This window comes from Misgurnus anguillicaudatus, chromosome 12 (genome assembly GCF_027580225.2).
Source record: "Misgurnus anguillicaudatus chromosome 12, ASM2758022v2, whole genome shotgun sequence".
NCBI lineage: Eukaryota > Metazoa > Chordata > Actinopteri > Cypriniformes > Cobitidae > Misgurnus > Misgurnus anguillicaudatus.
The window spans coordinates 35,004,069-35,019,845 of NC_073348.2; the positions used below are offsets into that span (position 1 = coordinate 35,004,069).

Genomic DNA, 15,777 nt, shown 5'->3' on the forward strand with positions numbered 1-15,777 from the left:
TTTAGAGTCCTTTGAAACTGCAATTTTAAACTGCATTAAAACTGTTAAGTGTTGGGGTCCACCAAAGTCCATCAAAATGCGAAAAATTCTGGAATGTTTTCCTGAAAAAACATAATTTCTTATCGACTGAACAAAGAAAGACATCAACATTTTGGATGACATGGTGATGAGTGAATTATCTGGATTTTTTTTAAGAAAATGGACTAAAACTTTAAAGCATAGAAAAACACCATATAAACAACAAAAACCTGATTTTCTCCACAGAGGGACTTTAAATCAACGAGTAAAATTAATGGTTGAAATTAAACTTTGATGCTCCTAATATCATTATTAGATTAAGAGACTTTAACATCAATTTCAGAGGCAGAGTCACAAATGTTCATGTTAAAAATCTCCATGTTACTTGTCTTTCTGCGCCTATTCTACCATAGTAACAGTCTCTCCTATTCTCTCTCTCTCTCTCTCTCTCTCTCTCTCTCTCTCTGTCTGTCTCTCTCTCTCGTCCACAGTTAGTGGCGGTGCTTGTTGTATGAGTAGAGTGACTGCCAGATTGTGTCGTGCCAACTTTCCAGCTCATGGGATCCGGTGAGTGAGTTTTTATCTCCCCCAAACAGACACATCCGACTGCCTCCTGAGGGCATTTCTGAAGAGGTATGTGGGTGTGTGTCGACCGAGGAGATTTTAGTCCAGGGTTTTATTTGCAAATTACCCGACTGCTTTTCTTTCACAAAATCAAGGTCCTGCAACTGAACTGACATGTATTAATCACTCACACACACGTATTCAGAGAGTTTTTTCAATTAAACCGAATGGCTTGTTTTCTGTATGAATATTGATTCTTGTTTGAATTGTCTCTTTGCATCATCTTTGCTGTGTGAAATATAACCTCAAGCAGTCTGTTTATTTCAACAGTATTTAAAGTAACTGCGTGTGTAATCTAAAGCAAACTGCCGGACTGTCTAATCAATAGATCACAAAATGGAAGTCGATTTAAAAGATCCCCATACAGTTGAATCCAGTGACTTTTTTTCGAGGGCGCACGATGCGAAGCTTGTCTCAACATGTATGTCATTTCAAAATATGTGTTCTGCGTGTCAAATAAACCTATGTGCATCACGTGTTATGTCAAAATAAGTGCTTGCTGCATATGCATCTAAAGGGTTTATGATAAAAGAGACGCTCGCGTTTGCCAGACTCACTTAATCTCATGCGTAAGCAGAATTTACTGTTAAGTGAGTATTTTGCGAGTATTTTGTGAACGTGAGAGTATCTTTGATCATAAATGTTTTTGTCGCATCTGCAGCAGGCACTTATTTTGACAAGTCACATAATGCACATGATTCACATGACGCAACACATATTTTGAAAACACGAGCAACACACATGACACTCCGAACACATATTTTGAATTTGCGCCCCTCGGATGAGGAGTTACCAGCCGCCACTGACTGAATCTATGACAAAGCTATCATTGTACATACAGTAAAGGTAGAAATATCACACACTTACCACTTTATGGGATCAAGACTTTAGCTTTTAACCATCAGTGTAGCTCATAACGTTTAACCCCACTTTGGTCTGACCTGATCAGACATAAATACTTTCAAGGTCAAGAAACATTTAAAAGAATAGTTCACTGAAATATAAAAATTCTCATCATGTACCCACCTTCATGCCATCCCAGATGTATATGACTTTCTTATCGCAAATAATTTTAGATTAAAATGCAGTCATGTTATCTTACATCTATCAGTGAAGTGATCCAAATGACTCAAGGAGGTTAATATACTGCATGTCTTCTCAACAGAAATGATATGTTTGTGAGAGAAAACAAACATGCATGCAGTTTCCTGGACAGGGTTTAGATTAATCCAGGACTAGGCCTTAGTTATATTTAGGGTTCCAAAATTCTGGGAATTTTCAAGGCAGGAACTTTCCATTGGAATAGGCTTTATGCCCATCTGCACTACTTCCTCAACTTCAGCCAGCTCCTTGTTTCCTGTCTGCCAGTATTGGACAAACTGATTAATCCAGGTGTGTCTGATTATTGTTGTTGTTACTACTGAGGTCAGGCACACCTGGATTAATCAGTTTGTCCAATAATGGAAGACAGGAAATAAGGAGCTGGCTGAAGTTCAGGAAGTAGTGCAGCTGGGCATAAAGCCTATTAACAGGATTATATGAGAATATGTGTAAATAAACTGTTAAAATTGCTGGGTTGCTTATAACAGGGAATTTTAATGTGCAATTCTAAATTAAGAAAAACATTGTTGTATCAGCCAATACTCAGAATTAAGGTATCAAAATCGCATCAGTTATGGAAAAGAGGTATCGGTGCCTCCCTACTTCAAATATGGTAGCATGTTGATAACACTGAATCTTATTGGTTCTCGCTTAGTTTTTCAATTAAAGGGGTCTTGTGATTAAAAAAAAGTTTTCTTGCTTTTTGGAAAAATGTACTATTAAAATAGTACATGTGCTGCTCACACACCTGCACTGCTGTAACCTGTTAACATCAGCGCTTTAAGATTAGTGCTGAAAATATCCAGTTCACGTATGCACCACCTCAGACCATAGATATATACGTAATAGAAACTGCTGAATGTAGCATCTATTTACAAATTATATCTATGATCTGAGGTGGTGCAAAAGACTGGGGCGGGGACTTATTCACATCTTTCTGGGACTTATTCGCAATTTATGGTCCGAGCTCTGCAGTTGAGTAGAGGCGGGGACTAATTTGCATATTCATAGATCCACGTATAGTACAGTAAATGAGGCAGTGGGTAGCGTTACATTCAAGCTGTTTTAAAGCATGAAGAAATGAAGAGTTTGGCTCCAAAACGCAATAAATTTGGGTAAAAGTGTGTTTTCTATACTAAGAAAGTGACAAGATGGAAACTACTATTTTCTGTTACAAACTTTCACATAGCATCTTTAGATTCTAATAACATTTAAAATTCAAATCCATCATTTGATTTTTTAAAAAATATTATAAAAACTGATTGTTTTTTCCGCAAAATGCAATAAATCAATGACAAGTTTTTTTCAAAATGCTATAAATCTATTTAATCAATATATAAATGTGCATTCATCTTTGCCATGTTATATTCATTTAGTTGACTAGTGGTATACACTGATAAAAAACATAATGGCATTAATCGAAACACTTACTTTGTCATATTAAGAACACTGTCATTGCTGCTGTCATCATTGGGACGTCATCGCTGAACAATTTTGACAACAATCAGCTGTAAAATGTTTTGGTCCTGCTCGATTTTTGTTGACTTTGCGTAAAATAATGAAAAGTTTTTCATAAGATCCCCTGGGGTCAATGTGTCGCTCGAGTGCTCCCGCATAAATTAATCGATTTTGTTGGGTTACGTTTCTTCCCCGCCACAGAAAACCACCACAGGTTTATCAATGCCATCAAAATTACTATTTTGTTATTGTTTGTTTGTTGATCACAAAATACAAAGTAGATGAGGAAAACTAGGATTCGTGTGTAAAGCACCGCCCTTATTATTTACAATGCATGGAATGGTGTGCTGTGATTGGTTAAGCTGATTTATTGCATTCTGCAGAAAAGGAGGACTGGTGTTTGTCGCGGTTCGGAAAAATGGAGAAAAGATGACAGAATAATACGGCGGATATCAAATTTTGCGTAAAATGAAGACAATAAAAAAGGCGTTTATCGCGTTTTGGAACCAAACTCTTCAAATGACTGTGACTGGTAAAACTTGTATACGCTATTTCTTAAAGATGAGTGATAAATTATCCAATTATTGACTACAGGGAGACTTTAAAATCTTTGACATGATCTTATATTAAAGATATTAAGGATATATTTTCACAGAATGTTTCTTTATTCCTTATAGTTTTTTCCAACATTTTTAACTGCTTTAAAGGTGCAGTGTGTAAATTTCTGCGGCATCTAGTGGTGAGGTTGCGAATTGCAACCAACGGCTTAGTCTACTACTCACCCCTCGCTTTTGAAACACATAGAGAAGCTACGGTAGCCGCCACCAGACAAACATGTCATCGTCGGAGACAACTAAGTAAAAAAATCTGTCCGTTAAGGGCTTCTGTAGAAAAATATCTTATTTTTTTGCTTTTTGGAAAAATTTACTATTAAAATAAGCTATTATAAAGATAATTTATGAAATGATGCTGTAAAAATGACTACAAATTATTAGAAGATCAAGACATCACATGTCACTGACATCTATTCTGTGTTGTTGAGTAACCTTAGCCTGCTTATTGTCATGCTGAGGTAGTGAGGGGAACGCAGCATAGATACCATTTGGAGCTCCTGGAGCTCCTCATGTCCTTCTGAAACATCCCACTGTTAAAAATTTATCATTTTAATTTGATTTGAACAGATTGTCTAGATGATTTATGATTTATTAGCTTTACATGATTGATTACAGCAAACCCCGACCATTTTCTTCAAAACTCGGGAAAACTTTAATGCATCTCTTGGTCTGCCGACTCAGACAGAGGGGTATTTTCTGCTTTTGCAGTGAAAGAAAGAGAGGTTAGAAAGATTGTGTTCCTGAGAAGAATCAATATCCTATAAGCAGCAGGAAGTTGCCAAAGTGCATGGAAATCTCTTGTGGGTTATCCGCACGTAAAATACGAATACATACTTAATCAGCCTTTCTGCAATTAATACAAATTGCGCAGTTCATAAATGTTTTACGGCATGAACTTGTATAACGCTTTGAAGCTTTCTCTTGTCTCTGGCTTTAAACAAACATCAGTGATCAGATCAGTCATTTGTGAACTGTGCTGCTTTAATTATTGTGCTCAGAAAGACACACAAGATGAAACTGTGCCATGAATATCAAATGCTACACTGCATATAAAACACACACAAATATTTTTCCATAGCTGTTTTTATGCCCCAGGCTTCGGCAAAATGTGAGCATGATTCATAATCAATTATTATTTTATTGCAAATAAAAGAAGCTGTACGTGATTAAAAAAGAGCAATGTGTTTTGCAGGGGTTGGTTTATGAAGACTGTTGGGATTGTAGGAATGCATTGATTTCTATTCAAAGTGACATGGGAGCTAAAGTTTGGGCAGGACTAATAAAAATAAATGCCTGGGCAAAACTAATAAAACTATTCAAACGGTGGAATCGAACGGCTCATAAATTTACTCGTAAACTCAAGATACTCCAAGATCATTTCATTAATTGTTTTATATTTGATTAATCTCTTGCCCAGTCTATTTCAAGGGTTGCCTCACATCTTCCGAAAACCACGTTTCAGTCCACTGATCCTACGTTTACATGCAACAAAATAATCTGTTTGTAATCAGACTGATGGCTCGATTGGACAGAACAGGTGCTGGGTTAAAAATGACCCAATGTTGGGTCATTGTTATGCAACCATGGGCTATAATAACCAGGACTTTGAACCTAGATTTTTTCCCCAGTTCTAAACAGAAACAGTATTTTAACGTTTCCGGATTTTGGTTCAACCCAAAAATTGACGTTCCTGAACCGGTTAGAACAAAAAATTAAGTTCTTGAACTGGTTAATAACCTTCCATGCCAGCTATGGGACATACAAATAAGTAGGCTGATCATTAGGACATTAAACTTAAATTATTAGTCTACATAATCTCTATTTTGTCATCAAACATTAAAAAAGGCTACATTATGTAAGCAGCATAACTGTAATTTCTGACATGCCTACATTTGTTGAGTGCACTTAAACACGCGCACACACACAAACGGAGGACGAATTCCAAACGGCGCTTCGGAAGGAGATGCAGCATAAACAGTCACTCCACATAAAGTGAAATTATGTTGTTTTTCAGTGCTTTATTCACCAAATGTATTTTAATGGACTACAGTATAAGACACAGTAGTGCAACTCTCTCTCAAGTTTATACATCAAGATCTTTGAAGGGCATAGGGATAATCACGTTTGATTGGAGTTGGACCGGACACATTCAACCGCATGTGCATCTGTGCTTACAGAAAATTGCACACTTTAGCGCCTTTTTGCTGTTAAATTGTTTTAAATCACTTAAGTGTTAACATTTGCAAGCCTTTGAAACAAGAGCAAATGATCAACTTTCAAAAAAATAACGGTATTAACCATTTACCATTATTTTAAATAAACTATTCTGTTCCAGAACATATATTTTTGGAAAGTTTCTGGTTTCGTATCTGTTCCTTGCAAAACATCATAAGTTTCTGGTTTTCGTTTTCGTTCCAGTTCAAAACCTTGATAATAACCCATTTGTGGACCCCATTTACTTCCATAGTATTCTTTTTTCCTACTATGGAAGTGAATGGGGTCCATGAATGGTTTGGTAACAAACATTTCTCAAAATATCTTCCTTTGTGTTCATCAGAACAAAGAAATGTATACAGGTTTGTAACAAAATGAGTGAGTAAAGGATGACAGAATTAAAATTTTTGGGTGAACTATCCCTTTAAAACAACCCAGCATTGGGTCAATATTAACCCAGCAATGTGTCCTGTCCAATATTTACCCAACATGGCTCAAAAATAACCCAGTCATTTTCAGAGTGCAGTAGTGTAGTAGATGTTGGTACATTAGCTTTTATTTCTTCAGTCTAGATAACAAATGAGACACAAACTTAGCTAGCCATGCACATTAAATGGGTTAAAGCATACAGATACCCCCAAATAACCAATCAATGCATTTTTATTTTTAGGTGGTTTTTGAATGGTAAACAAGAAAAAGCACTATCACTTGCAGTATGTAATTGTATTTTGTTTCCGTTGTCTTGGCAACTATCCACTGATTGCAGTTAGATAGTAACAAAAGTGACTATTTATCAAGCTAATGTAGGGTATACTTGGACAAATTATATCTTCATGTCTGTCTAAACACCATATTTTATACATAAATGGCAATATATTATTTCTTTGATACTGTTTCATTTATGTTTATTTAAAATCAAGTAAACTCTAGGCTTTTCCTGTATTGATGACAGGCCATTACTTAATTCATTCGATCTCACTATCATGAAGCTTCATCTTTCCCGAAACCTTTTTTTTTTTTGCAGTGGGATGAAAGCTTGTTGATTATGAAAACGAATGTATTTTTCCATCATTGTTTTTATTTCAGAAAATTTTTCAATAGTGCTTGTTAGTTGTATTATTTTATTTCAGTTTACGAAAATCAATCATTTTCCTCTTAGTTTCAGTTTTAGTTTTAGCCTCACAACAAGAAGGTCCAGTGTCCGAGCCCTGGCTGGGTTAAGCTAGGATCACACCAAAAGATTTTAAAAATCGTATCAGATTTTCAAAATGTTTCCACAAACATGATGAGAAAAAAATCGCCGATTTAACACTTTTGTTCCTATAGTGTGTGGAGTGCCACTATGTGGTCATGACGGCACATCATGCACCATCAGATTGACTTCACAAACAGCGCGAGTCTCGACTGAGAAAACAGGAAATCTTGCGGATATCTTACGATGTTTCTTGCGGCCAAATGTGACTTCACAGTAAACAAACATGGTGAACAACGGGCAGAAAGAAATGGCAATGGACTGCTTTTTTACATCTCTGATGTCCATCTCACTTTGGACTGTGCCTGCTGCGGCATGTAGTTGTTATGGTTTCATCTTTCACCAGCTCGCCTTCTGATTAGGTATCGTTTTGTTTCACGTGACTACCTACAGCATGTGCATTTGTCCTGGAAAATTTGATAAAATAATCCGTTCAACCATTAAGATGATTGGGACATTCTCGTAAGGGAGAAAATCGGCCAAATTCAGCCCGATTATCTTGTGGTGTGTACCCGGCTTTAGAAGGAGTTGGCATGTTCTTCCTGTGATCTGGGTTTACTCCAGCCCTGGTTTCCTCCAACAGGCCAAAAATGTACAGGTTAGTTAAATTGGACATGTCAAATGGCTTATTCCCCAACGTGCATTTAGATCAACTTTTATGGATTAACTTGTGTATAGATTAACTGATTCTCGCCATGAATATAGCCATGGATGCAGGAATGGCGTTAACAATAAATAAATAAAACCGATCTCATCATTTAGCCCATTTAGAGAAATAATGAGTCTTGCGTAGATGCTTTGATGCAGTTTGTTTTAGAATATCATCTCACCTAAATAATGGAGGAATTTCATCCTTCCGGTCTGCACTGTCAAGCTTTGTCAGACCCCCTGTGGATTTGAAAAGAAAGACGTTAGAACATCAAACGCTGTTCAGCCCTCAGAGATCCATTGCAGAGCATGGAGCAACTTCTTCCAATTCACCATGGAGGTCTTTAAAGAGCCACAGTATAAAAGAGTTCAGGAGAAAAACGTAGCCTGTTGATATTTGATGCTGATTCAAGTTTGAACGTCTTATCTGTTAAGAAGTGGGCACTGGACGTTAGCTCCTCTGTGTTGAGCCTGATGGTTGGTTGGCAATTAGATTTAGTTCTTTTAAGGGATTAGGTGGACGATTAAACCACTGAACACCTGTCAAATCCGAGGTTCTTTATCAGCCTCCAGTAAACCTTACGCATTTTAAAGATGCTTTAATGACCTGCCGTGTATCCACAGTGCTCACAATTGCGCCATTAACAAAGGGGCGGATGGGGGGCTAATTTAAGTGTCAGTCTGCTCTAAATCCACTCGAACGTGATGTCTTTGTGCCCGCTTCTACACGAGGAGCGGATGCTTGGCGGAGTCGGTGTGAATTGTGAATATCGTCATACAAAGTCAGAGAAAGAGAGAGAATAAATAGATTCAAATGAAAGCAACACGTTTGCTGCTTTTTCTGAGGATGTGAAAATGCGACAGGACCTCATTGAAAGAGATGTACTATCTAAATGCGTCTTATAGAATTCAGTAACGATTGACTTTGAGCAAAAATGAACTGGGGCTTAATTAAATGGCCTTAAACTACAAAAACACACAACTAATGCACAAAAAATTTTTTTAGCAAGGAATAGATCTAAGAAGATGTCTGAAGATGAAGATGTAAAATGTGAGTAGTGAACACACGCACCCCGAGCAGTGGGCAGCTATCCCAGGGCCCGGGGAGCAATTAGGGTTAAACCTTCCATAACACAAGCTGTTTCTGTGTATCTTAATCTGGAGATAATAGAGTAATATTACATCCTTCATATCTCCGAAGACTCTTGAGTTTTGTGAGATTTATAAAAGAAAGATCAGCTTTACTGATTCTTTCTGATAACGTACGAAAAAATTCGAAAGGAGGAGTTATGGACTGCGGGAGGAGCGACGAGTCATGCAACACTGACTGGATAACTTATGATTCACTACATGTTCGTGTCATTTATATAAACACACCTGCAAAACTCTGTTGCTACCCTGGATAATAAATTATATCCATTGTTTCCATAATGCTGTGTTTCTTCTCCTTACACCCCAAAACACTCTTCTTCTTTGGTGCCATTGTTGTGTCTTGATAAAAAAGAAAGTGATGCCTGTATAGCGCCCTCGGTTTTCGCTCTCCCGCTGATTGACGTGTGGGCGTGCTTTTCCGGGGGAAGTGCCGATGAAAACAAGTTATATGTATGGCTTACCCCTGAAACGTCAGCTGGACTCCATATCACTCCCAAGGAGTGTGTCATTTTATGTATTGTTTTCTAATCTTTTTTTTTAACATTGTCGCATGGGTTTGGGATCACTTTCTGTTACATTTTTAGACATCCTAACCCAAACCCAAACTCTAACCGCAAATCCAGGCGAGAATAGTTTTAAAAGCGGAAGAAAAACACGTAGAAACCAATGCATAAAATTACATCCTAACCCAAACCCCAAATCTAACCCCAACCCCAAGCGACAATGATGATTGAAAATAGGAAACAACAATGAGAAAACAATACATAAAATGACACGAGAAATCTGTGGAAGTGACACGGAAAAGACATCTATGCTTCCATTTGTAATTTTACCTACATTATAAAATGATGTCATATCAAAATATATATTTTTATGTTACTTTAACTTAGAAAAACAAGTTGAAATGATTTAATTTAATTTGTTAAGTTTTGTCAACTTTTCACATGTCAAAACTTAAAGTAAAATGAATTGACTTATATAGTTAAGTTGTTTAAACTTCATGCTGTGTTTTTTTACAGTGTATGCTGTACCCATTTTTACCAAGCGTGCCGCACAAGCACTGAAAAGTGAATCCAAAACGTCTCGATCGCCCCCCAGTGACTGGTCCCAGTATAGGTCATAAACCCCGCCACCCCATGTTATTCAATGGGACTTGAGACCAACAAAAAAAATGAATTACACTTCAATTATCTTTTTTCCGAAGCTGTTTTCTGTCATTCACTGTAGTTTTTATCATGCTGATGTACATTCAAATGTTTGTTTTTAAAATAGGTTTGTATTTAGTTAGTTATTTAATGATATAAAAACAGTGGTGTCACGTCATGATTGACAGATGTGATATCGTGTGATATGCGCATTCTACGAGAGCGAGGGCGGGGTTTTGATTTTGCGGCTTCACTGCCTGCTCACTACTGCTCATGACTGGTCCCGAAATCGCTACTGCGCAGACTTAAGACCCAAGATGTCAGCGCCATATCGGGACACTGGCGGCTTCACTTTTCACCAATGGAAGAGAGCGAACAGGCGTCGTCCATTTTTTTTACAGTCTATGATTTTTACCTATTGTGGGGTCAAATACAAACATTTTCAGGGTTAATTTAATACAGCGGCTGGGTTTTTCCATTTTTGACCCAACGCTGGGTTGAAAACAACCCAGTATTTATTGATGTGGGATATCAATTTTAGAAACATTAAGAAGATGCTTTATATTCATGGCTGCTATTTAATCAGGCACTTTGAGTTGCTATGGTTTGAAAACAAAACAAAAACACAATACTATCTTTAACTGAAAAGATATAAGTTATTATTATATTGTTTTCTATTCATAATCATGCAGTGCGAACACCCACGGCAAAACAGCAAGCTCTCACATTTGATCTCTGTGATGGCCGTCTTATTTAAACAGTGGATGTAGGAATGACAGTCGTGTATTTTATTCTGTATTTGTGTGCACTTATTGTGTCATTTCTTGCATGCAACTAGCAGCAAAAATAAATGTATTGGTTGCTTAGAACATAAATTGATTTCCCCGGGTCTGCATTTCAGGGTGAAATATAAAAACTGTAAAGATGCTTTGCCCAAAGTGCAACAATCTATTCTCTCAGTCTAATTAATCTTGCAGTCGCGAGTGTCTTCTACATCACATCTGAAAATAAAGTGTTTTCTTGGTTTAATGCCATTGTTGGTGCGTTCAACAACAGTTCATGTCATTAAACGCGTTTAACAGCTGCTTTCAGTGCGGCTTGCAAACACCTTACGTGTGAGAACTATCAGCTATCAGTCCAGAATATCTTTTACGCAGTGGTAGGTACAAAATGTCATGTTGCAAAAAAATTGGAATGACAACAGTTAATATTTATTTTATATCGCATCAAGATAAAAACAAAGACAACAGCCCACTGCCGTCATTCCACGGCATTTCCCATGGACCTGTCAACACCCTCGCTTCTCTGTGAAGGCAGCACCAATCATCTGTTTCGACTACACGGCTAAAATATTACTGCTGGCCCACCGACGCTTTAAACATTCACTGATATTTTATTTATCTCTCACAGACAGCATCCAAATGGCGAGAGATTTGCCCATCCTAAGAGATACATTGAGTAAGACACCTGTCAGCGGTCTCATCGCTCAGAATGAAATATTTCACAAAAATTTTGATCGTAAATAGTTAAAACTACTCTTTCAAATCAGATCTGAAACTGGCAGGTGTTTTGTATGCAGCACGACTGGGCCGTTTCTCAAGGGCTGTGTATTTAAGCCATAACCATGGGCTTTAAAACATGCATGAAACGTGTAGTAATAAGAAAATCACACTGAAATATAGGTTTATTTATATTACACATTTAATCACAACAACTACTTGATTTCTAATAGAGGTGAAGTAAGCTGGTGTTTACTCGTGCAAGAATAGCTCGTAAGTACATTATACTGCTTATCTATTTCTAATTTCTCAGTGAATATTACAATACAAGGCAATACCGAAATACACTCACCTAAAGGATTATTAGGAACACCTGTTTAAATTCTCATTAATGCAATCATCTAATCAACCAATCACATGGCAGTGGCTTCAATGCATTTAGGGGTGTGGTCCTGGTTAAGACAGTCTCCTGATCTGCAAACTGAATGTCAGAATGAGAAAGAAAGGTGATTTAAGCTATTTTAAGCGTGACATGGTTGTTGGTGCCAGACGGGCCGGTCTGAGTATTTCACGATCTGCTCAGTTAGTGGGATTTTCACGCACAACCATTTTTAGGGTTTAAAAAGAATGGTGTGAAAAGGGAAAAACATCCAGTATGCGGCAGTCCTGTGGGTGAAAATGCCTTGTTGATGCTAGAGGTCAGAGGAGAATGGGCCTACTGATTCAAGCTGATAGAAGAGCAACCTTGACTGAAATAACCACTCGTTACAACTGAGGTATGCAGCAAAGCATTTGTGAAGCCACAACACGCACAACCTTGAGGCAGATGGGCTACAACGGCAGAAGACCCCACCGGGTACAGCTCATCTCCACTACAAATAGGAAAAAATTTGCATGAGCTCACCAACATTGGACAGTTGAAGACTGGAAAAATGTTGCCTGGTCTGATGAGTCTCGATTTCTGTTGAAACTTTCAGATGGTAGAGTCAGAATTTGGCGTAAACAGAATGAGAACATGGATCCATCATGCCTTGTTACCACTGTGCAGGCTGGTGGTGTAATGGTGTGGGGTATGTTTTCTTGGCACCCTTTAGGCCTCTTAGTGGCAATTGGGCATCGTTTAAATGCCACGGCCTACCTGAGCATTGTTTCTTACCATGTCCATCCCTTTATGACCACCATGTACCCATCCTCTGATGGCTACTTCCAGCAGGAAAATGCACCATGTCACAAAGCTCAAACCTGGAGGTGCATCCCACAAATCTCCATCAGCTGCAAGATGCAATCCTATCAATATGGGCCAACATTTCTAAAGAATGCTTTAGCACCTTGTTGAATCAATGCCACGTAGAATTAAGGCAGTTCTGAAGGCGAAAGGGGGTCAAACACAGTATTAGTATGGTGTTCCTAATAATCCTTTAAAAATAGAAAATACAAGTAGGCCTATAGACTGATTGTACTCATGTCTGGACTCTATTATCAGGGGTTTAAGAAAACAGGTATTTTTTGAGAAATTATATTTCTTGAATAATGCTGGAATTGTTAAACTAAAAAAGTGCCAAAGGATTATCACTTTATGAAGTGTGAATCAGGATTTTCAAAGTGTGTAGAATCTGATCACATGTGCTCCACAGAGATCTGAATGAACCATAAACCAGCTGATTATCATTCATAAGCTCTTGGCACTGTACCCCCCCAAAACCTCTGTTTACATGAATTAAATGATCGGTGGTTTATAGTGGTAAACCTACAAGCTGTCTACATAATTAAATTCATACGCAAACATGACTAACAGGAAACGTGACCCTTTTTATCATTGTAAGCACTCAGACCTGAAAATATTCCCTTTTTCTATGCCTGCTCTTCTCGGAAGACCTGCCTAAGACCTGAATAAGTTGTTCATCGATTGCGAGGATTTCAGGGCCCATAAAGACTGTCTCCGGAGAATAAAGTTTCTCTCACACTCAGGAAATTTGTTTGATGGTCTTCCATGCTTACACTCTGGCAATTCAAATACATATTTATGAATATCGAACATAAAATAAATAAATAAAACACAGAGAAAATAAGACTATAATGTACACGAGCCATTGGAGGATGAAACTATAAAAAACTCCATAATCTGTTAAATTATTCAATATAATGTCAGTCTACATCGCTCTGAAAATAGACTTAAATGCAATTACAATCATCTTCATTGGAAAGCTTTTTTCTGAAGAGAAAATGGCAGGTTTGGATGCTAACCTAAACCAGTATTGCCCACAACAACCAAAACTATTAATGACTTGAGTTCCTTGAATATTTCATCAGAGTTGTGAATGTTTTCATACATAATTTCTATGCAGCTGCTCCATGTCACTTCCAAATGATCTATTCCCAATGTCAGATAGCAACGTAAGAACATTTATAACCGCCAGCCAATGACCTAAACATGAATCAAAGGTGTTTAATGATTTTCAGAAACATGTGGTGAAGTCTCATATTTCACATCAGTCAGTATATTAGTCAGAAACAGATATGGCGTATATCCAAATGTCTGTGTTTAATATTACTAAATTATTTCTATCTGCACATTTGAAAATACATTACCCAGGAGGTCCGCTGGTTCAAAACTAGTTTAAAAGAACTGAAATGAAACATTTCTTAGTATCTATTCATAGCCTGAATTGTCAGGTGATTCTTACCTAAAAATAAAAATGAGAAAACTGAGGTTTAGGTTCGGGTGCTTCTTAGGTCTTTCTGTGTTCTGATGTTAAAAGCATAAATGTATTACTTTTTTTGAAAATTGAAATTGGCAAGAATGTAGAGCTGGGAAATCTAATATACAGGTAGCTATTTTTATTGTTATACCAAAGATCAATTTGATGTAGTCTTGATATGTGCCATTATGGGTTACTAATTTGATGAGAGAGGCACAAGAATCAGTTTTTGACGCTCTACACCCATCTCACAAAGCTTAGTGAAATATGCTACATAAAGTTTAAATCAGTGCTTGTCATTGACAAGAATATTTATATTGGCTGCGTCTCAAAACTTAATGGGCTGACGCGCTATTAAATGCATACTTGGGCACCTGTCTATATAGACAGCCAGCCTAACAATCATAATGGACTGGTCTAAGATACACTTTATATACAATACATTTTGCTCTTCATTTTGTAACATTATTTCTAGGGATGCATCGTAGTGGACATCAGACGATCGGCCGGTAAATGCGCTTAAAGGGATAGTTCACCCAAAAATGAAAATTCTGTCATTATCCTCATGTTGTTCTAAACCTGTATAAATGTATTTTTAAGATGAACACAAAAGAAGATATTTTGAGAAATGATGGTAAACACACAGAATGTAGTGTCCATTAGCTTCCATAGTAGGAAAAAATATTTTGGAAGTATTGTTATAAATTATGAAGAAAATATTTTGATAAATGATGGAAAGCACACAGTTTATGGTACCCATTAAATTCCATCATATATTTTATTCCTACTATGGAAGTTACATGGAAGTTACATTCATTACATGGCCGTGTGTTAAAGGTGACATAGAATGATTGAACGGATTATTTATCCTTGTTCTGTGATGTGACATGTAGACAAAAATCTTTTTGTTTGGGTCTGTTATGCCTTAGAAGCTTCCTAAAAACCTCTCTCAGATAGCTCTTTTAGGGTGGGGGATTTTAAACAAGTGGTTTTGCACCTATTTGGCTCCCCCTACTGGCTTAACTTGCAATCTCATTACTGATTGGCTGACTTTGCTGCCACTCAAAAAATGTAGCCAATTCTTTTAAAGTGGAGGGGCAGTTAGATGCCTGTGATGTCATAAGCATCAGTTTTTCAGATTGGGCCGCTTTCTGGCTGACATTTCTAAAAGAGGAATTTCTATGAGACTGAGATGTTTAGCATGTGTAACACTTTTTGTATGTTTGTGAATGCGGGTAGACTACGATTATTCAACAAAGACAAGGTAAAAATGGTTTTTCATTGAAATGAGCTTTATCTGAATATTTCGATCAAGGTATTGTTTACATGAGATGAAGTGTAATCGCAATATTT

At 37.2% G+C, this 15,777-nt stretch overlaps 1 protein-coding gene across 4 annotated transcripts in view; it reads left to right on the top strand.

The window, feature by feature from the left end:
- The window catches only part of kirrel3a (kirre like nephrin family adhesion molecule 3a), a 258,127-nt gene that overhangs the window by 74,813 nt on the left and 167,537 nt on the right, over nucleotides 1-15,777 (top strand). For all 4 annotated transcript variants that reach the window (XM_073874487.1, XM_073874485.1, XM_073874486.1 and 1 more), the window contains one exon: nucleotides 510-585. In XM_073874487.1, coding sequence (XP_073730588.1) covers nucleotides 576-585 — 10 coding nt within the window. In that variant the 5' untranslated portion in view covers nucleotides 510-575. The remainder of the gene's footprint in view (nucleotides 1-509; nucleotides 586-15,777) is intronic.